At 52.8% G+C, this 27,287-nt stretch overlaps 1 protein-coding gene across 10 annotated transcripts in view; it reads right to left on the minus strand.

The window, feature by feature from the left end:
• Positions 1-27,287, minus strand: part of BICRA (BRD4 interacting chromatin remodeling complex associated protein) — a 1,420,469-nt gene that overhangs the window by 94,413 nt on the left and 1,298,769 nt on the right. For all 10 annotated transcript variants that reach the window (XM_069644334.1, XM_069644339.1, XM_069644332.1 and 7 more), the window contains one exon: positions 6,207-6,301. In XM_069644334.1, coding sequence (XP_069500435.1) covers positions 6,207-6,301 — 95 coding nt within the window. The remainder of the gene's footprint in view (positions 1-6,206; positions 6,302-27,287) is intronic.

Raw genomic sequence — 27,287 nt, forward strand, 5'->3', positions numbered from 1 at the left:
TTTCCACGATAGAAACTTCAACGGGGCCGAGTGCAGAGGCTCGAACGGAGGTCCCATGAGCTTGGTCAGCACCACGTTGAGCTCCCACGCCGGGGCCGGAGCCTTCACCGGCGGGAACGATCTGAACAGTCCCTTCATGAACTCTTTCACCAGACGATGAGACCACAAGGACGTCCGGCCCGTGGTTCTGGTGTATCGGGAGATCGCAGCAAGATGAATCTTGATGGACGCGTGTGCCAGACCAGCTTTGGCCAGCGTCAGCAGGTACGGCAGTACTTGGGGAGCCGTAATCCGTAGAGGGTTAATCTTCTGTGCGTGGCACCAGACAGAGAACCTCTTCCATTTGTGTCCGTAGCATTTAAGAGTCGAGGACGCCCTGGCCTTTGCAAGAACCTCTCTGCAATCGGCCGGTATGTCGTATCCTCCAAACTCTAGCGCTGCAGGAGCCAGGCCTGCAAGTTCAGCGACTTCGGGTCGTGGTGGAGGATGGCGCCTCCTTCCCTGGAGAGTAGATCCGCGTCCGCCGGCAGCTTGATCGGCGGGGACGCTGACAAGTCCAGAAGGTCCGGGAACCATATCTGCCTCGGCCACGCAGGTGCGATGAGGATCATCCTGCACCGTGACCTCTTGAGCTGGTTGATGAGCCGGATTAGCAGAGGCAAGGGAGGGAACGCGTAGAGGAACAGGCCCTCCCAGGGGAACGAGAAAGCATCGCCCATGCTCCTCGTCTGGGGAAACCTGCTGGCGAACCTCCGGCACTTGGTGTTCGTCGCCGTCGCGAACAGGTCGATCTGGGGTGTGCCCCACCGTCGGAAGAGGCGATCCACCAGATCCTGCCGTAGCTCCCACTCGTGGCACGAGCGCAGCTCCCTGCTGAGTGAGTCGGCGATGGTGTTTTTTATCCCTGCCAGATGAAACGGCACCAGAAAAATCCCTTGGGCGACGGCCCAATGCCACAGGTCCTGCGCCTCCTTGGACAGCGCCGGGGACCTGGTTCCGCCCTGTTTCCTGATGTAAAACATGGTGGTGGTGTTGTCGGTGAAGATCCTCACCACCTTGCCCTTGAGGGACGGAAGGAAGGACCTGAGGGCCCAAAACACTGCACGGAGCTCCAGGACGTTGATATGTAGGGACTTCTCCGTCGGGAGCCAGAGTCCCCTTGCGTGCAGATTTTCGGTGTGCGCTCCCCACCCTTCCAGGGAGGCATCCGTGGTCACAGTCTCCTGGTGGGCTGGGGTCTGCAAGTCCATGCCCGCCATCAGATGCGCGCGGGTGCCCCACCACCGTATCGCTCGTCGGAAACTCTCGTCGAGCTTGATCCTTTCCTCGAAGCTGCCCGTCGTCTGGATCCAGCGCGCATCCAGGAATTCTTGCAACGGGCGCATCCGGAGCCTGCACATGGGAATGAGGTAGATGCAGGAAGACATCATCCCGAGGAGGGACTTGATGGACCTCACTTTGGCCGCGTCGGCCACCAACATCCGTTGCACCTTGCCCAAGATGGTCCTGGTCCTCTCCTCCGACGGGGAGGCCAGAAGGGACACTGTGTCGAGCCTCGCTCCCAGAAACAGTGCGACTTGCGCGGGCACCAGGTGGGATTTGGCGTAGTTCACGGAGAATCCCAGGTCCGTGAGGAGTTGGACGGTCCTTGCCGTGTGGACCACGGCGAGCTCCCTCGTCTTGGCGCGGATGAGCCAGTCGTCCAGGTAGGGGTAGACGTGAATCCCCTCGCGGCGCAGCTGCGCCGCCACCGGTGCAAGGCACTTGGTGAATACCCTGGGTGCCGACCGTAGTCCGAAGGGAAGGGCTTTGAACTGGTAATGACGCCCTTGGACCACGAATCTGAGGAATTTGCGGTGCCCCTTTAGGATGGGAATGTGGAAGTAGGCATCCTCCAAATCCAACGACGATAGGAAGTCTCCTTCCTCCAGCTGACCCAGGACGTGCTGGAGGGTGACCATCCGGAACTTCTGCGCCTTGATGAACTTGTTCAGACGTCGCAGGTCTAGGATGGGGCGCCATCCTCCCGTCTTCTTCTTCACGAGGAAGTATCTCGAGTAGACTCCGGAGCCCCGAAGCCTCTTTGGGACGAGTTCGATGGCGCCCTTTCTGAGCATCGCCTTTACCTCCAGGAGAAGTTGAGGGACGTGAAGTTCTTTCCTGGCCACGGGGGGGACGCGCGGGCACCTTCTTTGAAACTCGAGCGCGTGGCCCCGGGCCAGGGCGTCCAGCACCCAACGGTCGGTGGAGATGGACTCCCACACGCTGACGAAGCCCGCCAGCCGGCCTCCCACCGGGGTGCTTCGGTGGGGGCCCGACCCCACGGCCGGTTCAATCCTGCTTGGACGCGGCCTTGCCGCCATGACCTCCTTGGCGACGACGGCGGGGTCCGCTAGGCTTGCCTCGTCCTCTGTAGGCCTCTTGCGACGACGAGCGGGCCGCTTGACGGTAGGAAGCGAAACCGCCGCCGGAACCTTTGGAGGCGCCCTTGCCTCCGCCGCTCCGAAAGGGCGTCCGTCGTTGCAGGACTCCAAGGGCCCGGGCCGTCTCCGTATCCGCCTTGATGGCCTGAAGGGAATCGTCCACTGTCTTCCCAAACAGGTTGTTCCCGTCGAAGGGCATGTCCAGGACTCTGGTCTGGACGTCCTGCCGGAAGTCCGTAGCTTTGAGCCATCCACGACGTCGAAGGCAAACGCCGTTGCCCAGCTGGCGGAACCCAGTGTCGGCGATGTCCGTAGCCACGGTGATGGCGTGGTCCGAGGCCACCTCACCTTCCTGCAGGATCTCAAGGGCCTCCGCCCTCTTGTCGTCCGGCAGAAAATCCAGCAGGGGAGCCATCTTGTACCAGAGCTCCCTGTCGTATCGGGCCACGATAGCCAAGGCGTTGGCCGCTTTAATCGTCGTCGCTGCCGACGAGATGACTCTACGCCCCATAGTATCCAATTTCTTTCCCTCGCCGTCCGGCGGGGAAGTCAATGTGGAGGCCGCACCCCCCCCCGCTTTCTTCCTGGATGCCGCGGAGACGACGGAGTCCGGGGTAGGCTGCGCCCGGAGGCATAGGGGGGCCGTGTCCGGGACCCGGTACTTTTTCTCGTACCGGTCTCTTCTAGCTGGCGTCGTGGAAGGGTTCTTGAGGAGGGAAAGGCCCTCATCCCAAATGTCGTCCAACAGAGGCACTGCGAGGACCGTCTTCCTCTTGGCCTCGCGCCGCTGATAAAGGAAGCCTTCCTTTTTCTTCTCCTCAGGGCAGAGTTGGAAAAGCTCGGAAGCCCTGGAGATCAGGGAGTGGAAAGATCCGATCTCGTCGGGCGGAGAGGCCCTGGTGGGAGGCGACGACGGAAAATCCTCGTCGTATGCCTCGTCGTCCGTACCCGTCGCTGCCGTGTCAGTCCCCGTATCATCCCTCGGGTGGACGGGGAGGAGGGCTGGAAGGGGCGCGACGGTTGAAAAGGAGGTGGTGGATGGATCCTTCTTTTCTTGGTAGGGGGAACACCAGAAGGTCCCGGTTCTGGATCCCCCGACGGGAGAGGTTCCTCCGTCGGTAACGGTAGCCTCGTCCTTATCTCGGAGCATAAGGACTGTATGGCCAACAAAATGGCCGCCGAGTTGTCTTGCGGCGCTGGCAGAGGGGAATCCGACGGGCGAGCAGGGGCCCCGTCGGTATCCTCGACGATGCCGTCGTCGTCACCTGCGTCGGGGTCCATTCCGACGGGCTGGCCTTCTTCCACGCCTAGGCCGTGGCTTAAGACCTCGATCAGCTCCTCTTCTGAGGTTGAGGCCTACTCTACGACGACGCCCTGCCCCCCCTTCTTCTTCCCCACGGGGGGTTTCACGGGGGTCCTATCGATGGGCACAAAGGAAGACTCCCTCCGAGGAGGCAGGGAGATTCTGGGCCCTGAGGTCGCCACCACTGGTGCAGCCACCACAGGCTGAGCCAGGGCCGCCGCGACCGTTTCGATAGAGGGCTTGGTCGGATGGATCAAGGCCTTCACCACCTTAGGTGCGCTCACCGCCTTATCCTTGAGGGAGGGGGCACTGCCACGCTCCTCCTCTGCCTTAGAGCTCGACCGGGGCCTCTCCAGGAGCTTCGCCGGGTGCTCGGCCTTCCTCTTACCCGACCCAGAGCGTTGGCTCGTGGTTGATGGTGCCGGGGAGGGTGCGCCCTGCCTGGCGCCCGTAGAGCCCGACCGTTCGGCGCTCCCGGTGCCAGCGGACTCGCGGTGCTTGGCCTTATGTTGGGCCCCCGTCGCCGGGGCGCCCTCAAAGGTCTTAGAAGACCGTTCGGATTTCTTCTTCTTCTCGCCAGACGGGCTCTTACCCTCCAGCCAGTTGGCGAGACGTTGATGGCGGTCCTTCATGGTCCGTTCCGACATGTTGCCGCAAAACGCACAGTCCTTCTCCACGTGCGTCTTGTCCTCATGAAGGCAGTAAAGGCAGAAAGAGTGTTCGTCCTCCTTGAAGACGTTCTGCAGCTGGCATCCAGGGCAGACCCTGAACAGCTTTCCGGGCGTCGAGCTTCCCTTCTCCTGGGCCATCTCCGAGACCGGGCCTGAGAAGCTTTTGGAGTCCTCCGAAGCGTAGCTCGACGAAATCTTCACCCTTGAGGGGCACAGATGAATCCGACACGGGTCCCCGTTGATCGGATGTAGAATCGGTGGAGCTTGAGGCTCTTTTGACCGAAAGAATCGAAGTTTTTTGTAAAAAGCGCGAAAAAATAGCACTAACGCTCGAGAGCAATAGCACGAGGATCCCAACACATGAACGTGCGGTAAAAATCTGAAGATGGCTGCCAGAGGCGGTGCTTAGGTAGAGGGCAGTCATTGGCTGTGGTCAGTATGACGCAGAGACCAGTGATTGGTTATTACTACGAAAGACAGATCAGAAATGAAACATACTGGTTTTTTCTTTACCGAGGATTCCCAGCCTGACGACGGGGAATATTCATGAGCATGTGAATCCATGCCAGACCCCATGCTGGAGAAGCTGGATTATATTTCTCCTAATCCTGAGGTTTGCATGACAAGAAGTGGCAGGGAGTGCTTTAAGTATTTGTTATCCCTGGCATTAGCAGCAGTGTTTGCAACTGGGTCCTACTCCTCTTGCATGTTAACGTTTAACCTATTGGCTGCTTTACAAATGACAGTATGATATTTGGTCTTTTCATCAAATGGAAAACAGGACACGGGAGGTTCCTGCTTGCCCCGAAAAGTAATAAAAGAAAAGGTCTGCCTCCTCTTGTAGCGTTTTCTTCTTCTACAGGGAAGCGGTTAGACAACTTGTGTTTGTTTATCGACAGGAACCTGTTTCTCATCAGTTGTGTATCAGTTGATCCACTTTTCAAAATCACTGTTGGCGCCCACCTCTGCAAGCGGGCATAGTACCTGAACTCTGCAATAAAAAATAGATTAGCAAATTTAAGTGGAAGAGATTTGCTGTTTGGTGTTCACAGAAGATCGACCCGCTGAGTATCAATGCTCCTCAGATAATTTCATATTTGGTGTCATTGGCCAAGTCGGGGCTGACCCACACTTCCATCAAAGTTCATCTGGCGACTATCTCCTGCTACACCAGATCCCAGGATGACCCTCCTTGAGGTCGCACCGCTTGGTCAAGGAATTAGTAAAGGGACTATTCTGCTAGTTACCGCCGGTGAAGACTCCAGCATGGGAGCTCAATGTTGGGCTTACTAGGCTCATGGGACCTCGGTTCGAGCCTCTGCATTCTGTACCACTCAGATGTTTGTTGTGGAAAACTGCTTTTCTTGTGGCCATCACCTCGGCACAAGTGGGAGAGATCCAGTCACTTTCCTGTAAACCCCCTTACTTGACTTTCCATGAGACGAGGGTGGTGCTGCAGACGCACCCCACCTTCATACCCAAGGCGCCGTCAGACTTTCATCAAAACGAGCCCTTGGTGTTAACAGTATTTTTTCCACGCCTTCGTCGCCGGCTGAAAGGACTTTGCACCAAATTGCTAATGAAGCAGTTAGAAATAAAACAGTTGGTGCTACTGCAGTGAGCCACTGCAAAAATTAGAATTAATGGATAAAAAGGAGAACGAGTCTGAAGGAAGAATCTCGGGAAAACACTGATAACATATGATACAAACACTGTAAAAAGCTGTAGCTTTGAACATCCATGAAGCAGCCATAATACTAAAACCAACTGGATATTAGGGTATGGGCAGAAATCTAACAAATCTCTTACCCTGGATTCGTCCAGCAGGAGCAGACGGTATTTGTTCAGCATGGCTTGCGTGCGCTTTAGCAGCTGCGTCGATACCACTTCAAACTCCTCATTCACTAGACATAGGGAGTGACAAAGACAACCAAACAAAACATGTTTAAATTTGGTTTTGGAAGCAATGTTTCCATAATGTCATGGAAACAAACCAAAATATATACAAAGATACATAAAACATCTTTGTTGCAAGATCGTATGCAGTACTCTTTGGGTGCACTACAACAACCCTGACCTTGTGGGAATAGGAACCCAAACCTTGGTATAAGTCTGTACTAAACAGGTTGGTAGCGTGTTGAGCAGCCAGGCTTATCTCAAGAGGGGTCAATGTGAGCTGTTGGGTATACGCAGAGATTCACTGTGACAAGTACTCAGACAACATTTCTTGATTAAACAATTATTCATTTAATTAAGTCAGTTTGAGTAAGCCTTCTTCAGAACGGGAAATATAATAGTAACACATACATTCCAAAATACACACACTGTTTCCCTAAATCAGCAAATACCCATTTGGGATGGCACACAGACACTTCCTACACCCTCAGGTGACAAACAGCTAGGACACTGTGGACATTAATATATCACTGTTGTACTTTGGCCAATACTTATGGGTATGTCAAAGAAAAAGATTATTAGGATAAAACAAGAGATCTCACAAATATTCTGAAGCAGGTAAGTCATTTTGGTAACCCCAATGCAAAGTAAGGAACAAGTTACTTACCTGTAACTGTTCTCCAGCATAGGTCCGGTATGGATTCCCAGCTCATGAATAAAGAATACATAGCAGTACACAACTGGCACAACCACAGGAGGTTGAAAGGCTCAACATAAGCATCGTTTACCTCCTCACCAGGCTCACCTTCAAGCGAACAGGTTGCGCATCACTGCTTGGCCGACTCTGGACTCCTCATTGGAATCCCTGTCGACGCAGTAGAATTTCGTGAAGGTGTGTGTCGACCTCCACCTAGCAGCCCTCGAGATGTCCAGCAGAAGCACCCCAGACAGGAACGCCACTGTAGCAGCGATCGCTCTGGTGGAATAGCTCTCAGACGGCCAGGCGCGGTCAGTTTGCCAACCAGAGACAGTGGGTGATCCAGCCAGAGAGCCACCTGGAAATGGAAGCCTTGGAGAGGGCCTTCCCATGGCTCACAGGGCCAAAGTTCACAAAAAGTTGAGAGGTTTTCCGGAAACTCTTTGTGCGGGCCACATAAAACTTCAGCGCTCTAGCCACATCCAGCAAGTGCAAAGTCCTTTCAGTCGGCGACAAAGGCGTGGAAAAAATACTGGTAACACCAAGGGCTCGTTTAGATGAAAGTCTGACGGCACCTTGTGTATGAAGGAGAGGTGCGTCCGCAGCACCACCCTTGTCTCATAGTAAGGGGGTTTACAGGAAAGGGACTGGATCTCTCCCACTTGTGCCGAGGTGATGGCCACAAGAAGAACAAGTTACGCTCTTACCTGGTGACGTTCTTTCGATGGGATGGTCCGACGACGTATTCCATATCTATGACAGTAATCCCCACAGCTGTGCTGCTTCGGAAAATCTGTCTGCGTCGATGACGTCGATACGCCATCCTCGAGGGCCCCCGTCAAGCCGACGTCACCGGATGTTATAAGTAGGAAGCACGACGCCTGTAGCCTCAGTTGTAGTTTTTTCCCCAGAATGTGTGGCACCAATCTTCTGCCAGTAGGCACACAGAAAGCCTTGCGGAAACGTAAGCTGCAATCGCATAAGAAATTCTGCAGCGGGGAAGGCCGGGAGGGAGCAATATGGAATACGTTGTCCGACCATCTCATCGAAAGAACGTTACCAGGTAAGAGAGTAACTTGTTCTTCGAGGGGATTGGGTCCACCGACGTATTCTATATCTATGACAGACTCCCAAAGCAGTACCAACGTAAGGAGGTGGGAAAAGAATTTAGAATATACAAATTTAGAATGCCAAATCAGATTGCAGAGTAAAGGACCGCCTTGCCAAAGGCCAAATCCTGCCCATGGATAGAATCTAGGGAGTAGTGACGTACAAAAATATGGACCGAAGCCCAAGTGGCTGCATCACAGATGTTACTAATAGGAACACCCCTCTGCAGGGCAGTAGAGGCAGCCATACCCCTAGTCGAATGGGCCCGTAAGCCTACTGGAGGGTCCTTACCAGCCAGGCGGTAACATTCAGAAATTGCCAAGATAATCCATCTAGACAAAGTCTGCTTAGTCACAGCTTGCCCCAAACGCCTTCCAGCGTAACCAATAAAGAGCTGATCGTCCACTCTGACCCGGGAAATGTGTGAAATGTAGAACCTTAAAGCTTTCCTAGGACCTAACCTATGGAGCCTCTCCTCGTCCTTACCAGGATGCGGAGGAGGATAAAATGCCAGAAGAATGACCTTCTGGCTTAAATGAAATTCCGACACCACCTTCGGAAGAAAGGAAGGACGAACTCTAAGGACAACCCTGTCCTTATGAAACACAGTGAAGGGTGGCTTAACTGAAAGTGCCTGTAACTCACTCACTCTGCGAGCGGAAGTGACCGCAACTAAAAATACAGTTTTAAGGGTTAACAGTCTCAAAGGATAAGAATGTAAAGGCTCAAATGGAGCACCCATTAGAAACTTGAGAACAAGGTTCAAATCCCAACCGGGCACCTGGAAAGGTGACGGAGCGAACACATTAGTGAGCCCTTTCAGAAACTGAGAAATTAAAGGATTTTTAAAATAAGAACACTCCTCAGACGAGCGCTTAAATATGGACAGCGCCGCCAGGTACCTTTAATAGTACCCACTTGAAAGCCCCTGTGGGCTAAAGAAAGCAAAAAAGACAGAACTACAGGAATGTCACATGAAAAAGGATCCACATTCTGAACCCTGCACCAGTCGCAGAACTTTCTCCAACGGCAACAGTACAGGGACTTTGTTGCCGGCCGTCTGGCCGAAAGCAACACCTCTATCACGTCTTCAGGGAGGTCCCAATCCTTCTACCTCAACCTTTCAGAAGCCAAGCGTGAAGGTTGAGGGATCTGACCTCTGGATGGAGAACCTGACCCCCCTCCCGTGAGAGCAGATCGTCTCGGTAGGGAAGACGACGTGGAGGACAGATGGACAAGTCGAGAAGGTCCGGGTACCACGACTTCGTGGCCCATGCCGGAGCAATGAGGATCATCAGGGAAAGGAACCTCTGTAACCTCGCGGGATGACAGTGACTGGAGGAAACGCGTACAGCAGTGGGAAGGGCCACTCCACCACGAACGCGTCTCCTAAGGCTCCTCTTGGAGGAAATTCCCAGGAGCAGAACCTTTCGCACTTCCGGTTGACACTGGAGGCGAAGAGATCCACTTGAGGGGTCCCCCAAAGGGCGAAGATCTCCAGGAGAATCTCCTGAGCCAACTCCCACTTGTGAGAGATCGCGCTCTGCCTGCTCAGAGCGTCCGCCGTCTCGTTTTCGTCTCCGGCCAGATGAACTGCAGAGATCGAAATTTCCTGCTGGATTGCCCAGAACCAGAGCTGCATCGCCTCCCTGCACAGAGGAAGTGACACTGCCCCCCCTTTTTGTTTAGGTAGTGCATGGCCACCATGTTGTCCGTCAGAATCAGGACATTCTTCTCTCGCACAGTCGGCAGAAAAGCCTTCAGGGCAAGCCTGACGGCCCTCAGCTCCAACAGATTGATATGGAGTCTGGACTCCGACGGAGACCAACGACTGCTGTCAGCTCGTTGGCATGAGCTCCCCCATCCCGTGAGGGACGCGGCCATCACGATTGTCACCTCTGGCCAGGGTAGCCAAAACGGAGCCCCCCCTCATCAGATTGCCTTTGACGGCCCACCACAGAAGGTCCTGGGAGACCAAGGGCGGCAAATGAACGGGGTCCGACATCCTGCCGGAGGACTGTGACCACTGGAGCTTGAGAGCTCATTGCAGAGATCTCATTCGCAACCTGGCCTCTGGCACCAGAAGAATGGTGGATGCCATGAGGCCGAGCAACCTCAAGAAAACTCGAACGCTGGGAGACTCTGGGCATGTTGAAACTTGTGCACCATCTGCTGAATGTGGTGAGCCCTCACCTGTCGGAGAAACACACAGCCCCAGGGACATGTAGAGCACTGCTCCGATGTACTGGAGCCGCTGAGTTGGCGTCAATTGGGACATCCTTAAGTTGAGGGAGAAGCCCAGCTTGTGAAGGGAGTGGCAGGTGACGGACAGATGATCCAGGACTTGCTCGAGAGAGCGCGCCCTGATCAACCAATCATCCAGGTAGGGGTAGACGTGAATCCCCCCTTTCCTGAGATACGCTGCCATGAGCTTGGTGAAAACACTCGGGCGGAGGTCAATCCGAACGGCAGGACCCGAAACTGAAAGTGCGAGTCGCCAACCGCGAACCTCAGGTACTTCTTGTGCTTGGGATGGATCGGCACATGAAAATAAGCGTCCTTGAGGTCTAGAGACACCAACCAGTCCTGAAGTTGAAGGGCCTGGAGGACTTGAGAAAGAGTAACCATCTTGAACTTGTCCTTCCTGGGGAGCTTGTTCAAACCGTGCAAGTCCATGATGGGTCTCAGTCCCCAGTCTTTCTTTGAAATCAAAAAATAAGGGGAATACCATCCCTTGTTCCTCTCTGCTACAGGCACCAGTTCTATGGTGCCTTTCTCCAGCAGGGATTGAATCTCCTGCGCAAGTAGCGGATCCGGACTCTTCAAAGAGAGATTCCCTGGTGGATTGTCCTGAGTCCTCTGCCGGAAAGGAAGACAGTAGGCATGGGCTATGATCTCCAGAATCCACACATCTGAAGTAATGGCACGCCACTCTACAAGATGCTGCGGCAGCCTTCCCCAAACCGGTGAAGCATGGGCCTCATGACTGAGCTGAAGCGGCTGCGGCAGTGCCTGAGGGCAAAGAGGCAACTGCTTGCACGGCCATGGCACCTCGAGTACCTTGTTTTCCACCTCTGGCACTCCTACGGTTGCCCCTTTGACTAGTAGCTCCTCTCGATTTACTAAAGGACGAGTTATATCGAAAGGAACCTCCCCTCCATTGCTGTCCCCTAGGACGAAAAGGCGCAGGTTGGCGGACTGCAGCGCCCAACGAGCAGCTTTGGAGGTCTGCAGCCTCTCAAGACTCTTGTCAGCCTTGCTGCCAAAAAGATGTTCACAATCAAAGGGCATGTTGAGGAGGCGGGCCTGCACATCAGGAGCAAAACCCGACTTCCGCAACCACGCAAACCTGCGTATTACGGTGCTCGCCGCCATGGACCGGCTGACGCAATCAACCATGTCCAGACCCGACTGACCAGATTCACACATGGCATCCTTGCCATCCTGCACAATAGCAAGGAAACCATCCCGTTCCTCCCCTTCGGGAATATGATCAGCCGCTAGGGGAAATACAGTTCCACAGAGTGTGCATGAAACGAGACAAGGCAAAAACAAAATTGGCCGCCTGAAGCGCCATACCCCCAGAAGAAAATACCTTCTTCGCCCAGCCGTCAAAACGTTTGTCGTCCCTATCAGGAGGGATGGTAGGGTACGACGCCTGCTTTACGGGGGCCGTAACCGCCTGCACCATCAAACTTTCCGGAGTGGGGTGCGTGGTCAAGTAGCAGGGGTCGGCACTGGCTGGGCGATATTTCTTCGGCAAGGACTTACTCACTGCCGGGAGACTCTCTAGAGAATACCAAGCCGCAGCCACCCTTCTCTGCAAGGCCATATGGAATGGCAGCACCGGGTCAGTTGGTGGACCATGGTCCAGAATATCAGTCAGGTCATCCTGCTGAAAATCCCCAGGGGGGGGGGCAGACCACCCCAAGTAATCCGTGACCCTCGACATCAGGCACCGATAAGGGGAGTCGGCATGCGTGCCAGGCTCAGGCCTACCAAATTTCACCTCCGGAGAGGTGTCGAGCTGACTGGCGTCATGCAATGACTGGCGCAGGTCCTCAAGCTGGCTATGACCAGAAACAATGTCATCAGGGACCTCTGCAGGAACCACACCTTCCTCAGACCCCTCATCCACCTCAGAAATATAATCCAGAGGCTGGAAAGTGGGAATGAAAAAGGAACAAAGGCATGTTTTGCCTTAGCCAGAGCCTTTCTAGGGGGTCCCCCCGTACCACGAGGCATCCCCAACAAAGCCGCCTCGAAAGGTGTCGATGGAATCGGCATCAACGTCAAGCGCGGAGCCGACAGCTTCGACGGCGTCGACACAGGCCTCGAGGGCGGAGCCCCGGGTGTGTCCCTCGACAGCCTGGGCGCCGATGGCGTCAAGGACCGGGACCTGGAACGGGCATGTCTAGAGCGACCATCCTTGTCCGACCGGGACCTCAAAGGCGCCTAGTGGTCGCGACGACTGCTCAAGCCCAAAGGCGGACGAGCGGTGTCTCTAGCACGGCCACGACCGGCGTCCTCAGACGGTGCGGACGGACCAGAGCCCTGCGATCGAAAAATCGCCACGATCTCCTTTCGGAAGGAATGGAATGCTGGTTGGGTCAAGCAACCCGCCGACGGGCGGAGTCCTCGGAAGAGGACGGGGAAGGCGACCGGTGACGGCGCTTCCTGGAGTGCCTCGAAGAGGCAGAGGAATGGCAGGACAGACTCCCAGACCGAGAAACCCCGGACTCCCGATGACGATGCAGAGAGTCGCTCCTCGAATCGTCCGTGGAAAGACCAGTGGAACGCGACTTCCGTGGCTTGGCCACCTTACCGACGGACAGCTTCTTACGCTTCCACAAGGCCTTCGATGTGAGCGATTGGCAGTCGACACAGTCGTCCATTTCATGGTCCTCCCCGAGGCACCAGAGGCAAGCGTTGTGCGTATCCGTCAGCAACATCTTGGACCCCCACACCCGACACTTCTTAATCCCGGACCGCGGGGTGGAAGAAGCCGAAGACATCATACGATTTAGCAACGAAGAAACAGGTTTGAAGATCGTAAAGAACAGGATTCAGTAGAATCGAGGCGTGCCGAGATCTGCGAAGCGAACCCGTTCGAAGAAAAAACGGAACTGAGGCTACGGGCGTCGTGCATCCTACTTAGAACATCCGGTGACGTCGGCTCGACGGAGGACCTCGAGGACGGCGTATCGACGCCGAAAGATTTTCCGAAGCAGCACAGCTGTGGTGAGTACTGTCATAGATATGGAATACGTCGGAGGACCCAATCCCTTCGAAAAGCAGTTTTCCACAACAAACATCTGAGTGGTGCAGAATGCAGAGGCTCGAACGGAGGTCCCATGAGCCTAGTAAGCCCCACATCGAGCTCCCATGCTGGAGCCTTCACCGGCAGGAACTAGCGGAATAGTCCCTTGACTAATTCCTTGACCAAGCAGTGCGACCACAAGGATGGTCATCCTGTGGATCTGGTGTAGCAGGAGATAGCCGCCAGATGAACTTTGATGGAAGTGTGGGCCAGCCCCGACTTGGCCAATGACACCAAATATGAAAGTATCTGAGGAGCCTTGATCCTCAGCGGATCGATCTTCTGTGAACACCAAACAGCAAATCTCTTCCACTTAAGTCAGTAGCATTTCAAAGTAGACAATGCTCTAGCCTTGGCGAAAACTTCCTTGCAGTCCGCCGGGAGATCGTAGCCACCAAATTCTAACGCCGCAGGAGCCAGGCCGTCAGGTTCAGAGAACCTGGATCGTGGAGAATGGCGCCTCCTTCCCTGGCGAGAAGGTCAGTGACCACTGGCAGCCTGACTGGTGGAGACGCTGACATGCTGAGAAGGTCCGGGTACCAGATCGGCCAGGCTGGCATGACAATGTGGTTGTGGGGACCAGAAATCCGCGCCTCCAGACAGATGAGCACACTCCCCACCACTGTATCGCTCGATGGAAACCCTCGTCGAGCGTGATCTTGTCCTGGAAGCTTCCTGACACTTGTATCCAATGGCCATCTAGGAACTCCTATAAAGGACGCATCCGTAGCCTACAAAGTCGGATAAGATAGATGCATGACGACATCATGCCAAACAGAGACTTGATGGTCCTGACCATGGTGATCTTCAGTGCTAACAGCCATTGCACCATGCCAAAAATGGCCACTATCCTCTCCTCCGACGATGAGGCCAGGCACAACACAGTGTTGAGTCAGGATCCCAGCAGCAGCATCCTGCGATGGAGTCAAGCAGGACTTGGCATAGTTCACTGAGAACCCTAGATCCGTCAGTAGGCGGATGGTCCTCACTGTGTGGTCGACGACGATGTCCTTTGAACTGGCCCGGATGAGCCAGTCGTCCAAGGGAAGACGTGAATCCCTTGTAGTCACAGATGCGCCGCCAGGCACTTGGTGAAAACCTTTGGCGCTGACTTCAGCCCGAAGGGAAGGGCCTTGAATTGGTAATGCTTCCCCTGAAGGACAAAGGGCAGAAACTTGGGGGTCTCCCTTGCAAATTGGGATGTGGAAGTACGCACCCTCCAAGTCCAGCGACAACAGAAAGTCTCCCTTTTCTAGCTGTCCGAGCACTTGCTGAATAGTGACCAATAGGAACATATGGGACTTGATGTATTGGTTTAGTCGACTGAGGTCGAGGATGGGCCTCGAGCCCCCGGTCTCCTTTTTCACGAGCAAGTATATTGAGTACACTCCGGAGCCACTTGGGACAAGCTCTATCGCGCCTTTCTTTAGCATGGCCTGCACCTTCAGCAGAAGCTGAGGGATGTGGTTTTCGTGCTGGGCCACCGGTGGTATCCGGGGACATTCCAGTTGAAATTCCAGGGTGTGTGCGCGTCAAGCACCCAACGGTCAGTGGAGATGGACTTCCACACACTGAGGAAGTACGCCAGCCGGCCTCCGACCGGGGTGCACGGGTAGGGGCCCGACGTCACGGCCGGTTCAATCCTACTTGGACGTCAAAGGGCCGCCCTGGAGTCTCTGGCGACAAGGACGTCGTCCTCCAAAAGCCTTGGAACGGCCCCTGTTGGTTTCCTGGGCCGAGGAGCAGAAGGGGCTGGAGCTACGAAGAAGAGCTCCCGCCAAAACCTTTGGAATATCCTTGGGACTTGCCTCCTGAGGGCCGAAAGGACGGGCGTCGGTGTTGAAGAGTGCCCAAAGCACATTCCGTCTCGGTGTCCGCCTTGATGGCCTATAGAGACACATCTACAGCCTTCCCGAAGAGGTTGTCTCCATCAAAGGGCATATCCAACACCCTCGTCTTAACATCCCGATGAAAGTTGGTGGCCTTGAGCCAGCTACGACGGCAAAGGCAAACGGCATTGTCCATCTGGCAGAACCCAGCGTCTGCGATGTCCGTGGCCACCGTGATGGCGTGGTCTGACGACACCTAGCTTTCCTGCAGAATTTCCAACGCTTCCGACCTCTTGTCGACGGGGAGGCAGTCTAGGATGGGAGCGATCTTGAAACATAGCTCTCGGTCATAGAGCGCTACGATGGCGGGGGCGGCTTTGATGGTAGTGGCCGCAGAGTAGATAACCCGTCCCATGGCATCTAATTTCTTCCCCTCGCTGTCTGGAGGGGTGGATGCTGCTGAGGAAGAAGCGTCAGACGACTTCTTGGCTGCTGCCGATACCACAGAGTCCGGCGATGGCTGTGCCCGCAAGCAATTGTGCGCAGAGTCCAGCACCCTGTACTTCTTCTTAAGGCGATCCCTCTTTGCCAGGGTTGTAGAAGGGTTCTTCATGAGGGCTAAGCCTTCGTCCCAACCGTCATCCAGGAGTGGGACTGAGAGGATGATCTTTCTCTTCGCCTCGCGGCGCTGGTACAAGAAGCCCTCCTTCTCCTCTGGTGCAAGCTGGAAGAGTTCTGAAGACCTGGAGATCGAGTGAAACAAGCCTATCTCGTCTGGCGGGGAGGATCTGGGAGGAGGCGATGGGAGGACACCCAACCCACCGGCGTCGTCAGTGCCCGTCGTCGGGGTCCGTCTCATCCCTGGGGGGAGGAGGGGGCAAAGGGAGGAGGGGGGAGAAGGAGGAGGGGGGGAGAGGGGGAGGAGGGGAGAAGGAGGAGGGGAGGGAGAAGGGGGCGGCGGCGAGGGGTGGCAAGGAGGCAGAGGGTGCCTCTTCCTCTTCTTGGGCGGTAGATCCTCCGTCGCCAGAGGGTCAGCGGTCGCCAGCGCTGCAGGCGGGACCGACAGTGCGATAGGCATCCTTGTCTGTATCTCAGAGACCAGAGTATGTAGTGCAGAGAGAATGTCCCCTGAGAGATCTCCAGGCGGCATCTGAGGTGGGGGTGCTAGCTGAGGTGGAGGCGGAATAGGCAGCTGGGGAGCCTTGAGGGCGCTCAGGCCTTTGTCGTCTTGCTGCTCTTCCTCAACGGTATCCTCGACGTCGGCACGCTCGTCGTAGGGCCTGTTGCCGACGTTTTCTTCCTCCCGGATGGTTTGAAGATAGATGAGCTCCTCTTCTGAGGAGCTATCCGTGCCCTGGAGGACCTCTGTGCCCCTCCCCCCTTCTTTGCATCCAGAGGTGACAGTCTTGGGGAGATGACCAGCATCTTCTTCTCCGGGGTCTTCTCTATGGGCCGGAACGCACCATCCCTAATGGGAGGAAGGGAACCCTAGTCTTCGGGGTTGTGCCCTGCGGATCTGAATCGGCGGCCTTCGCGGGAGACGCCACTACCCCCTCGATGGAAGGCTGGGTGTACCTGGGCCTTCACGGTCCAGACCGGTCCCTTGTCCTGTTTGGCCTTTTGCGTCCCGGACGCCTTGTCCTGCCTGGCCTTCTGCTTAGGGAGTAGGCTCAGAGCCCCGATTCCCCTTGGGCTTCTCCAGCAGATCGGTCTTGTCCTTGTCCTTGAGTTTACCCGGATGGTCCGACTTCCTCTTGGACAATGATCCTGAGCGCTGGCTAGTGACTGAAGTCCCAAGGGCAGTGGACTCGCAGTGCTTAGCCTTCTGTTGGAACCCCACGGGAGGGGCACAATCAAAGGTCTTAGAAGCCTGCTCAGCTTTCTGAGAACCGGGAGAGGCCCTTGGCCTGTAGCCACTCTGTCCGCCGCCTATGACGATCCTTCAGCGTGTGATGCATATCCTGGCAAAACGCACATCCTCCTTGTGCGTCGGGTACCGACAGTAAAGTCATTGTGAATGTCTGTCGCCCGAGAAGACATTCCGTGAGCTGCAGTCGGAGCAAAGCTTGAAAAGTGGGGCTGAATCCTTCTCCTCAGACATGGTGCATGCGGCGCAGCCCTGAAGAATCTTCTGGAAGCCTCCATCAAGAAAACTCAATGAAATCTGCCCTTGATGGGCGCTGAAGAACCTGAAAAACGGGTCCCTGTTAATCGGAAGGTTGATCGATGGAGCACACGGCTCGGTTGATTGAAGAAATAGAGTAAACTCTTTCAAAAGGTGAAAAAAAAGCAGTAAAAGTTCGAGAGCTAAACACGAGGACTCCCAACACTTGAACGTGCAGTAAAAATCTGAAGATGGCTGCCAGAAGAGTGGCTTAGGTAGAGGGCAGTCATTGGCTGGGGGCAGTGTAACCCAGAGCTCATTGATTGGTTTTTAGGAGAAAGACATTTCAGAAATGAAACCAACTGATTTTTTTCTTTACCGAGCCTGACGACAGGGAATATTCATGTGCATGTGAATCCATGCTAGACCGCATGCTGGAGAAGTTAACCCCTTCCTAGAAGGAAGACAAAACACAATGTCAGAGGGAAGAAGAGTCATTCAGGGAGCCAGGCCAGGCCAAAGTCGATTGGACAAAAGTCTAGGCGAGCTGAAGCAATTCTTGCAGGTAGGTAAAAGTCTTGTACAATGTTTTAGAAGTCTTTGTAGAAAAGAAGAAATCAAAGCTGATTAGGCTTGTGAGGTAAAGAAGCTGATAGCAACTCTACAGAAGCAACCAAGACCAGTCTCTAATGAGACCAAGTGAGGTTACACAACAAGAGATAAGTTCTCTTAGACTTTATAGTACCTTTGGTTAGAAGGAAAACACGGTTCCTGCTGGCTTCTGTTCCTGTGCAGCTCTGCATTTCCTCTGTTTCTGGGACTTAGTCATGGGGACAAGAGGGAGGACGTCTGGAGGACTCCTGCACTGCAACGCGACGGTCAGCGACAGAAAAGGACCAACTTCTATTCAGTGGCACTTTGCAGTTTCAGCTCCTCGCGTCTCAGCAAATAGCATCACCCCAGACTCTTGGCTGTTGAGATGGATTTTCCTTGCATCTGTAGTCCAGCACTCTGTTGAGGTGGCTCAGGCTCGGTCAGTCCTGCTTCCTGGGAGCTCTTGGCCAACATAAAAGCAACACACACAATCTGGTGTTCCTCTCCCTGGCTCCTGGCTTTCCAGCAGCAACTGCAGTGGAAATACAACTCGCTTCGAGAGGACGTCCGTGTGGCTTACTTTGGAGTTGATTGGTCCCACCAACTCAAAGGGAGAAGTTATCCTTACAGGGCTTCTCTGGTCGAAATGAAATCAGAGCTTCAGCACAGCAGCAGGTCTTCACCAGGCAAACCAACGGTCCAGGAGTTGCAGCAGGTGTCTCTTACAAGTTCTTCTTCAGATTCCTTCGCCCCGTGGTTGACTCCGCCTTCCAAGCCAAAAAGCATTGGCTGTCAGTCACCCAGCAGGGTGGCTGTCCTTGCCGGACAGCCAGCCGGCCAATCACCTAACAGTGCATTTCTGTCTCCTAGGAGACTAAGCACAGGGAGTTTCGGACACCTCGCTAGCTTCCTGCCCCCGCCAGACACCCTGGAGCCAGAGGCAGGCTTCACTCGTGAATCCCACCAAAGACAAAATGAACAAAGGGACCAAACCTGGTTTGGCGCACAGAGTAAATCTCAAGAAGGACCTTGCTACAAAGAAATGGTGAAAAAAGACCACCGGGGACATTTTGACAATAATTGCACCATTGGGTGCTTTACAGCAGCTGCAAACGCACCACGGTAGTTAAAGGTAAACCACTGCCACCAGCCATTCATCGAGGAAAGGGCAACATAAAAATGCTAATGAAAAACTAGACAAATGGGACACTAAGTAACCCCCCCCAGCACCCTATTGTAAGATAGCTCTTTAAACCTTTTGGAAATCTGAAAGACTTCCCTATGCCACTGCACTGAAGGTGATGTGTGACACAATGTAAAGATGATGCCTATGGAGTTTGTCAGACTCCAAACTTAACAAAGCAACACAGATTTCAAATCACATTAAAAATACATGAGAGAGTGGGGAAAAAGGGCCTCACTCTCTCTTCAGGTTAAAAATGAAAAGTCCTACAATCCAACATAGTTGCTGGGCGTCTCTAAGGTAGAGAGGAATTAGCATATTTCTGAGAATTCTCCCCAACATTCGCCCCCCCTCCCCCAGACTAAGGGACAGGAGGATTTAATCCACACCAGAAGGGATCTCCTGTTGCAAGTCGATTAAATGGCCTGCTGAGTAAACCAGCAATTTTCTGTAACCCTTGCTATGGCACTCTTTTATCAGTTGTTTTCATTTGTAATCTATATGACAGGAGGATTTAATCCACCCCTGGATGAATTTCCTTACTCCAGTCGGTCATACTTTCTGGAGAGACCATCAGCATTTTGGTGATTACACCCTGACCTGTGTTCTATGGTAACATCAAACCCCTACAGGCTGAATGACCACTTTTTTTTTTACCACAATTTAGGATTCTCCCCCTTCATCTGCATTAACCATCTCAAGGGTTAGTGGTCTGTTTGAATTACTAAAGTAGATCCATACAAGTATGGTCTAAACTTCTTGAAAGACCACACAATGGCAAAAAATTCACGTTATATGGTTGTCCACCTTGTTTTAGGGTCATTCAGTTTTCTACTGATGAAGCAGATTGGGTGTTCCCTGCCTTTCTCATCCAGCTGACTCTGAACTGCACCTATACCTGTATTGGAAGCATCAGTTTATACAATAAAGTATTGGTTGTAGTCAGGAGCTCTCAAGACTGAAGCTTGACAAAGGGCTTTTCTAACTCCTTCAAATGCCTTAGTGTACACTCCTCATTCCATCTGACCTTCTTGGGGAATTTGGGCGAGGAGATCACATTCAAGGGAGAGGCTATGGTCCTATAGTCCTCAATTAAGTTCCTATAGTAACCTGTGAGACCTAGAAAGGCTCTCACTTGGGTTTGAGTAGTGGCAGTAGCAGAGTCTTGTATAGTTTGTACCTTGCTAGTCAATGGCCTTATTTCACCTCCTGCCACCTCATGTCCAAGGTAGACCACTTTACTCTAACCAATTTGACATTTACTTGCCTTTATGGTCAGATTGGACTGCTCAGGAGCCTGCAATACATATCCTAAGTGGTCAATATGTTCTTTCCAAGTAGGGCTGAACACTGCAATGTCATCCAAGTGTGCCATGCAGAAGTCCTCCATCCCATTCAGAACACGATTCAACATCCTTTGGAATGTAGCAGGTGCATTCTTTAGTCCAAACGGCATTACCTTAAACTGGTAGAGGCCTCCAGGGGGTGAAAATGCAGTGTTCTCCTTGGCATGGTCTGTCAGATCTATTTGACAATAGCCTGAGGTTACGTCAAATGTACTAATGTACTTGGCTTAACCAAGTTTGTTCACCAGCTCATCTGTCCTAGGTAAAAGATGGGCATCAGTCGTAGTGACTGCATTAAGAGCTCTATAGTCCACACAGAATCTCAACTCTGTGGGATCCTGCCTTTGGCACTAATACAACTGGACTAGCCCATGGACTTGTAGATGGCTCTATTACCCCAAGATCAAGCATCTTCTTGGCCTCTTCCTTTATGTGGGTTCTTACATGGTGTGACATTCTGTAACCCCTGCCAATCAAAAGTGAAAATCACATGCTGGCCCCAAGGGGTCAAGCCTGGTGATAGTGAAAACAGAGGGGCAAACTGATTTAACAGAGATGTGCACTCCTCCTGTTACAGTGTCAGATCAGAAGAGGGATTCACTCCTATCTGTCCATCTAAAGGTTGTCCCCTAAGGAGGTCAGGTAGAGGCTCACTCTCCTCCTCCTCATCTTCCTCCTCCTCCTCCTGAGAAGAGGTTAGAAGCAAAGCTCCCATTTGTGGTCTAGAGACATAGGCCTTTAGGCGGTTGGTGTGAAAGACCCTATGGGCAACCTTAGGATTGCCTAAGTCCACCAAATAATTGACCTCTCCAGGTTTGCCCACAACCTTCAAGGGTGCAATCCATTTGTCCTGCAAGGCCCTCTGCCTTGTAGGTATCATAACTAGAACTAGCTGGTCTTGAGTAAACTCAACCATGTTGGCCTTCTGGTCGTGCCAATGTTTAACCAGAGCCTGACCCGCTTTCAAGTTATCAGAAGCTTCTGTCATCATGTGGGCCATTCTCCTTCGGAGACCTAACAAATAGTCAGTGACTCTCACTGGCTTGTGGGAAGGATCACTCTCCAACCCCTCCTTGATTAGGGCCAATGGACCTCTAACCGATGACCATAGAGGAGCTCAATGGGGCTGACGCCAACCCCTTCTTGAGGGACTGCTCCATAAGCAAAGAGAAGGCATGGCAGTAGAAGGTCCCACTTTCTTCTAAGGGGTTCTTCTAAAGCACCCATCATGCACTTCATAGTTCTATTAAACCTCTCCACCAACCCATTGGTCTGGGGATGGCAGGCTGTTGAGAACGCGTAGGTCACTCCACAGTTTTGCCACATGCCTTGCATTGTAGTGGGACATAAAATTGCCCCCCCCCCTGTCTGAGATAACCTCCTTAGGAAAACCTACCCTGGTAAAAATACCAAGGAGGGCCTGAGCCACTGCCTGGCCAGTTACGGTCCTCATAGGTATAGCTTCAGGATACCTGGTAGCATGGTCTACCACAACCAATATAAATCGGTTGCCTGAAGATGTGGGAGGTTCTAAGGGACCAACAATGTCTATTCCTACCCTCTTAAAAGGGACTCCCACCACTGGGAGAGGCACCAAAAGGTGCCACGTTCTTGGCTCCACTCTTGCCAGAAGTCTGACAAGTGTGACAGCTTCTGCAGAATTTATCTACATCAGACCCCATATTGGGCCAGTAGAAATCCTTTCCTTAGTCTTCTTAAAACTTAAGTGACCAGCTAAAGGAATCTCATGGGCTAACTCAAGAAACTGGGGTCTCATCTCCTGCGGCACTACAAGTCTTCCGTAGTCCCCTGGGGTAGACTCAATAGGTTCACTGTAGAGGAGGCCATCCTCCCAGTACAACCTGTCCTTCCCTGGCTCTTGCCCTTCCAGCTGGGAAGCTGCCTGTTGGCGAAGTCCTTCAAGAGTAGGACACTATCTTTGACATCTGCTGATGTCTGCCCTACAGGGTGCCACCTTCTGCAAGCAATGTCTGCAGCTCAGGATGGTCTTTATGATCCAGATCTTCAACAGTTCTGTTTCACCAGTAACTGTTTCACCATCCTCTGGTTGGTCCTGATACTTAGCCTCAGCGGGTGGAGGGGTCACAGGTGTGACTTGGGACTGTCCTCTCAGGGATGTCCTGGTTTTGTGCACAAGAGTGACACTTTTATTGCTTCCTGAGACCCTGGGTTTGCCCTTTGTCTCTTTCCTCCTGGAAGTAGAAGTTTGTTCTTCCTGTGGACTGGGAGTTATAGGTTGCTCTGTAACAACCCACTGAATGTCATCGAAAAAGAGCTCTATGGCCTTCCTAGTCTGTTCCTGCTTCATTTTACTGGACGGCCTGGGGGTGCTTGATACAACTCCAAGAGGTTTTAAGTCATTCCCCAACAGGACTCTCCCAGGCACCTCCCTCTGAATACTGACAGGTATTCTTACAGTCATATTGTTGCACTGAATGAGAGCTGGTAGTATTGGAAACATCTGGAGAGGGCCTCCAGCAAGCTTAGTGGGGCCTTTGGATGCCTTAGCAACATCCTCAGGTTTGGAAAAGGTTTCATCCACCACTGTGATGCTGGCCCCAATGTCTCTAATGGCAGGGGTCTCCTGACCATTTAGAAGTACACTGTCCTTGTAGTATTCTTTTGTGTTGTCTGGAATAGAGTTATACACATCTAAAATCTGTTGTTGCCACAGACCCAGGGGCACTAAAACACTGGCCGAGACTCCAATGGGGTCTCCAGCCAATAGATGAAAGTTTTAACTTACCATATGTACTTCTCCCTGAGGGATGAAGGCTAAGGAGGCAGTGTGGACCCCTGAAGGTTTACCCTTACATCTGGGATCCCCTTTCACATTGTCAGTTGACCCACAAGCATAACATTTACCAAATGTTTTGACAAATGGGGGCTGTGCTGACCTCCCTCTGGTTTGGCACCAGAGGTTTCACTAGACTGACCTGGTTTCCTAAATGGCTTACCCATCTTATGTTTGTGGCCCTCTTTTGGATGGGAGGATTTAGAATTTTCTTTGTCATCTTTCTTGTGCTGTTTCCCCTCATCCTTTTATTGAGTGGCCCCAGAATCCATGTGAGTTGCCCTGTTGGCAACCCACAAGTCAGCAGCTTTTGCTAGCTTCTTGGGATCAATTTATTTTGAGTCAGCCACGTGCTGTCTCAGCTCAGGAGAGCAGGCATCAAAAATAGATTCCAACAAAAATAAATTTCTCATTCCTTCAAAGGAGTTCACCCTGTAACCCTTAACCCACCCAGAAATGGCTGGTGGCAGTGGTTTTATAACAAACTACCATGATTTTTACCGACCCCGAGCCCCGGTAGCCAAAAATCGCGGGAGCCATGTTTTTCAAGATGGCGACTTAAGCCCCTTTGTTTAAACGGGTCACGGTCTTTTTTCACCATTTCTTTTTGGAAAGGTCCTTCTAGTGTTTGTCTCTGTGTGACAAACCAGGTTTGGTCCCTTTGTTAATTCATGCCTTTGGCGGGCTTCAGGACTGAAGACCGCCTCTGGCGCCCGAGTGTCTGGGGTGGGCAGGAAGTGATGGAGGTGCCCGAAACGCCCTGTGCTTAGTCTCCTAGGAGACCCAAATGCACTCTGTGGTGATTGGCTGGCTGACTGTCCGGCAAGGACAGCCACCGTGCTGGGTGAGTGGCAGCTAGGCTGGAATGAATGGGAGAAAACTGTTTAAAAGGTGAGTCTCCTGGACTGGAAAACAGAGTCAACCACTGGAACGAAAGAACTGAAGACGAGCTGGAAGAGGACAGCTGCTGCAACTCCTGGACAGTTGGTTTGCCCGGTGTAGGCCTGCTGCAGGTCCGAATTGCCAAGTTCATCTCGACAGAGAAGCCCCTTTAAGGACGACTTCTTCCTTTGAGTTGGTGGGACCAATCAACTTCTAAGCCACCTGGATACCATTCTCGAAGCTGGTTAGGATTAATCAGGGGGAAGGACACCAGCTTGTGTGCTTGAAGAACAGCTCCTTGAACTGAAGTGACATTTTGTCAGCGTTTTCCGACGATCCCGTGCAGTGCAGGAGTCCCCCGACGTCCTCCCTCTTGTCCCCACGACTGAGGCTCAGGAACAGTGAGATCTGCAGGAACTGCCAGGAATCATCGTCTTCAGCTGCAGCTTTTGCTTCATACTAAGGTACTGTGCCAACCCGATTGAGAGAACGCTTCTCTCGCAGTGAAAGTTTGTGGAACTTACCCAATTTACAGGCCTAATGAGCTTGTGACCCAACATATGATTCTTTTTCGTACAAACTACTTTTGAGAACTTTGGCAAAGACTTTACCGTTTACTTCAAGAACTGCCCTTTCCTAGTCCATTGACTTTGGCCTATGCCTATTGAACTGAATCGAGTCCTCTGGTGAACTATAACTATTTGCACAGCCTAAGAAAGTAAATGTGATCTATTCGGCTAACTTGTGCCTTTTTGATCCCATTAAAAGTAACTGAAATGCCATTTTGATCCTATTTAAGGGGAGCCTAATTTGTTCAGAAACATATTGGTTTGCTAATGAAGTGTGTTTGTGTATAATATTAAGTTGCCTCCTTCTAGTGAAATGTTTTCTAAAGGATTGTGTAATAAATTAATCAGTGTTTTACCAAGTATAAGTATAAGTGTCTACTTGAACCACTGTGATTGTAAGACCTCTGAGTAACCTCTTGTAATGTTCACATTCCCTCTTGAGATAAGCCTGGCTGCTCAGCTTGCTACAACAAAACTGTGCAGTACAGACTTATACCAAAGGTTGGTTTTTGCTTACATCTGTAGTCCTAATTGTATGTGGTGGTCCCAGAGGGTACTGCATGCAATTCTGCCTATACCTTTTAAATTCCAATTCAAGTCTCATTTTCTCAAGAGACACATTCTGGACTCGATGATGGACCTTGTGGGGTCCCAGTGGGCATGGTTTGAGGCAAAAGGGCAGGCAAAGGCAAAGAAGGGCTCCTATTCTTGGACTCCTCTACCACCTCTGACTCTTCTAAGACATTAGAGTTAGAGTCTGAACTATCATTCTCATTATTAATTTCCACATTCCCTTGGTTAGTAGGTGTGACAGGCCTACTACCTAAACTTTGGTGATTCAACAACTTTGTAATCAACTCATGTTTCTTTCCTTTAACAGGGAGATTCTTGACCTTACACATTTATTTCAGTTGATCTACTGTTAAAATGATCAGGGCTTCCTGACTGAAGTTATCCATATTAGGCATGTTACAATTGCTACTCTGATGGAGCTTAGCCTTGTGCAGGTTTTAGTTGAACAAAAGCAAAGCAAATACTCAATGTAACAACTCTACAATAGATTCTCACCGCCTGCCACCAGTGCTAGGCAAGATTGTATGCAGTACCCTGTAGAAGACTGCACCAGCCTTGTCCTCTTGGCAATAGTTAACCCAACCGTTAGTAAAAGCATGTACTACACAAGTTGGTAGAGTGACCGAGCAGCCAAGCTTATCTCAAAAGGGGCCAATGTGAGCTGTAGGGTTATTACACAAAGATCCACATTGCAAAGTATCCAAATAACCACTTACACTCAAGGTTTCTTGATTAAACATTTATTAATATAACAGTCAGTTGAATAAGCCTTCCTTAGAAGTGAGCAAAATATGTAACAATAATATACTTAAAAAATACACACTCAAGATTCCAAGATGGCCGCCGACACCAGATAGACATGTGTCGACGGAGCTCCGGAGCTCTCCAGCGGAATTAAGCGGTTCCACCACCCCTTACAGGCTGACAAGCGGGTGAAAGTCACGAATTGAGGTCCGCCGCCCCAGTGGGCGACCGTGGCTGTGATTGCGACCATCAGGGAGAGAAACGGAGGCACGAAGCCCAGCGAACACCGGAGGCCCGTGGCAGAAAGGTGGCGCGACGGGCGGACTGGCACCGGTTTTGATGGAGAGGGCGGGCTGAGGCGAGATGAGACTGGGGCTTTGTTTCCACCTCCTCAAAAAACAACGAAAAGAGAGGGACAGCCCCAGGAGAGTGTCCGCGGGCTCAGCTGGGTGGCTGGCTGACTCGCGTGAAATCCTCTGGCGCTAACTCGGACAGCACCGGCTGAAAAGGGGAAGAGGGTCGGCGGCCCGACCCTAGCGCCAGGTCCCCCGGGGGGACGAAGAGGCAGCCCTTCATCTCACCCCGGACGGGGGAGGAGGCCCTGGGCCTGCCCGCGGAGACGAGGCCCCGAGGCTCAGGGCGCAAGCAGCTGCAAAGACTCGGCACACGGAAAGGCGTGCATCTGACTTGGACCGGACTCGGAGGGGCCCGCAGCCGCCGATAACACATACGCGGCAGGCGAGGATCCAGGTTCCTGCCGTGTCGGGGGTCGGCGGGCCCCCCGGAGAGAGGAAGGCATCCAGTGCGGCAGAGGGCTCCCTGTCGGAGTCGCGGAGGCATAGGCCCACGGGGGCCCGAGGTGAGGAGAGAGTCTGCCTGAGAGGGAGCCCAGGAGTGCAGTGGTGGATGCGGGGTCCCGGCAACTTCAGCTCTGAGGAGTAACTCGAGCAGGTCACCACCTGGCCAGCGGAGACCCGGTTGGGCCCCCCTGCATGATTGGGGGTCCCCACACCTGGGGCATGGTCTGGCTGTCTCCATGGCATCCACCCCATAAGGAGAGCAGGGTAAACGGACAATACACGCAGGACTACCAATTGCCCTCTCCGGACACACATAGGGCCCGGTATAACACGGCAGATGGATTCGGCTCAGGCAACAGGAATTTAGACCAGCCCTGACCCGCACAGTCTCATCTACCCCAGGGATGAAGCTCCATTAGCTTCTAAGG

This window comes from Ambystoma mexicanum, chromosome 2p (genome assembly GCF_040938575.1).
Source record: "Ambystoma mexicanum isolate Mex_15411 chromosome 2p, UKY_AmexF1_1, whole genome shotgun sequence".
Classification (NCBI taxonomy): Eukaryota; Metazoa; Chordata; class Amphibia; order Caudata; family Ambystomatidae; genus Ambystoma; species Ambystoma mexicanum.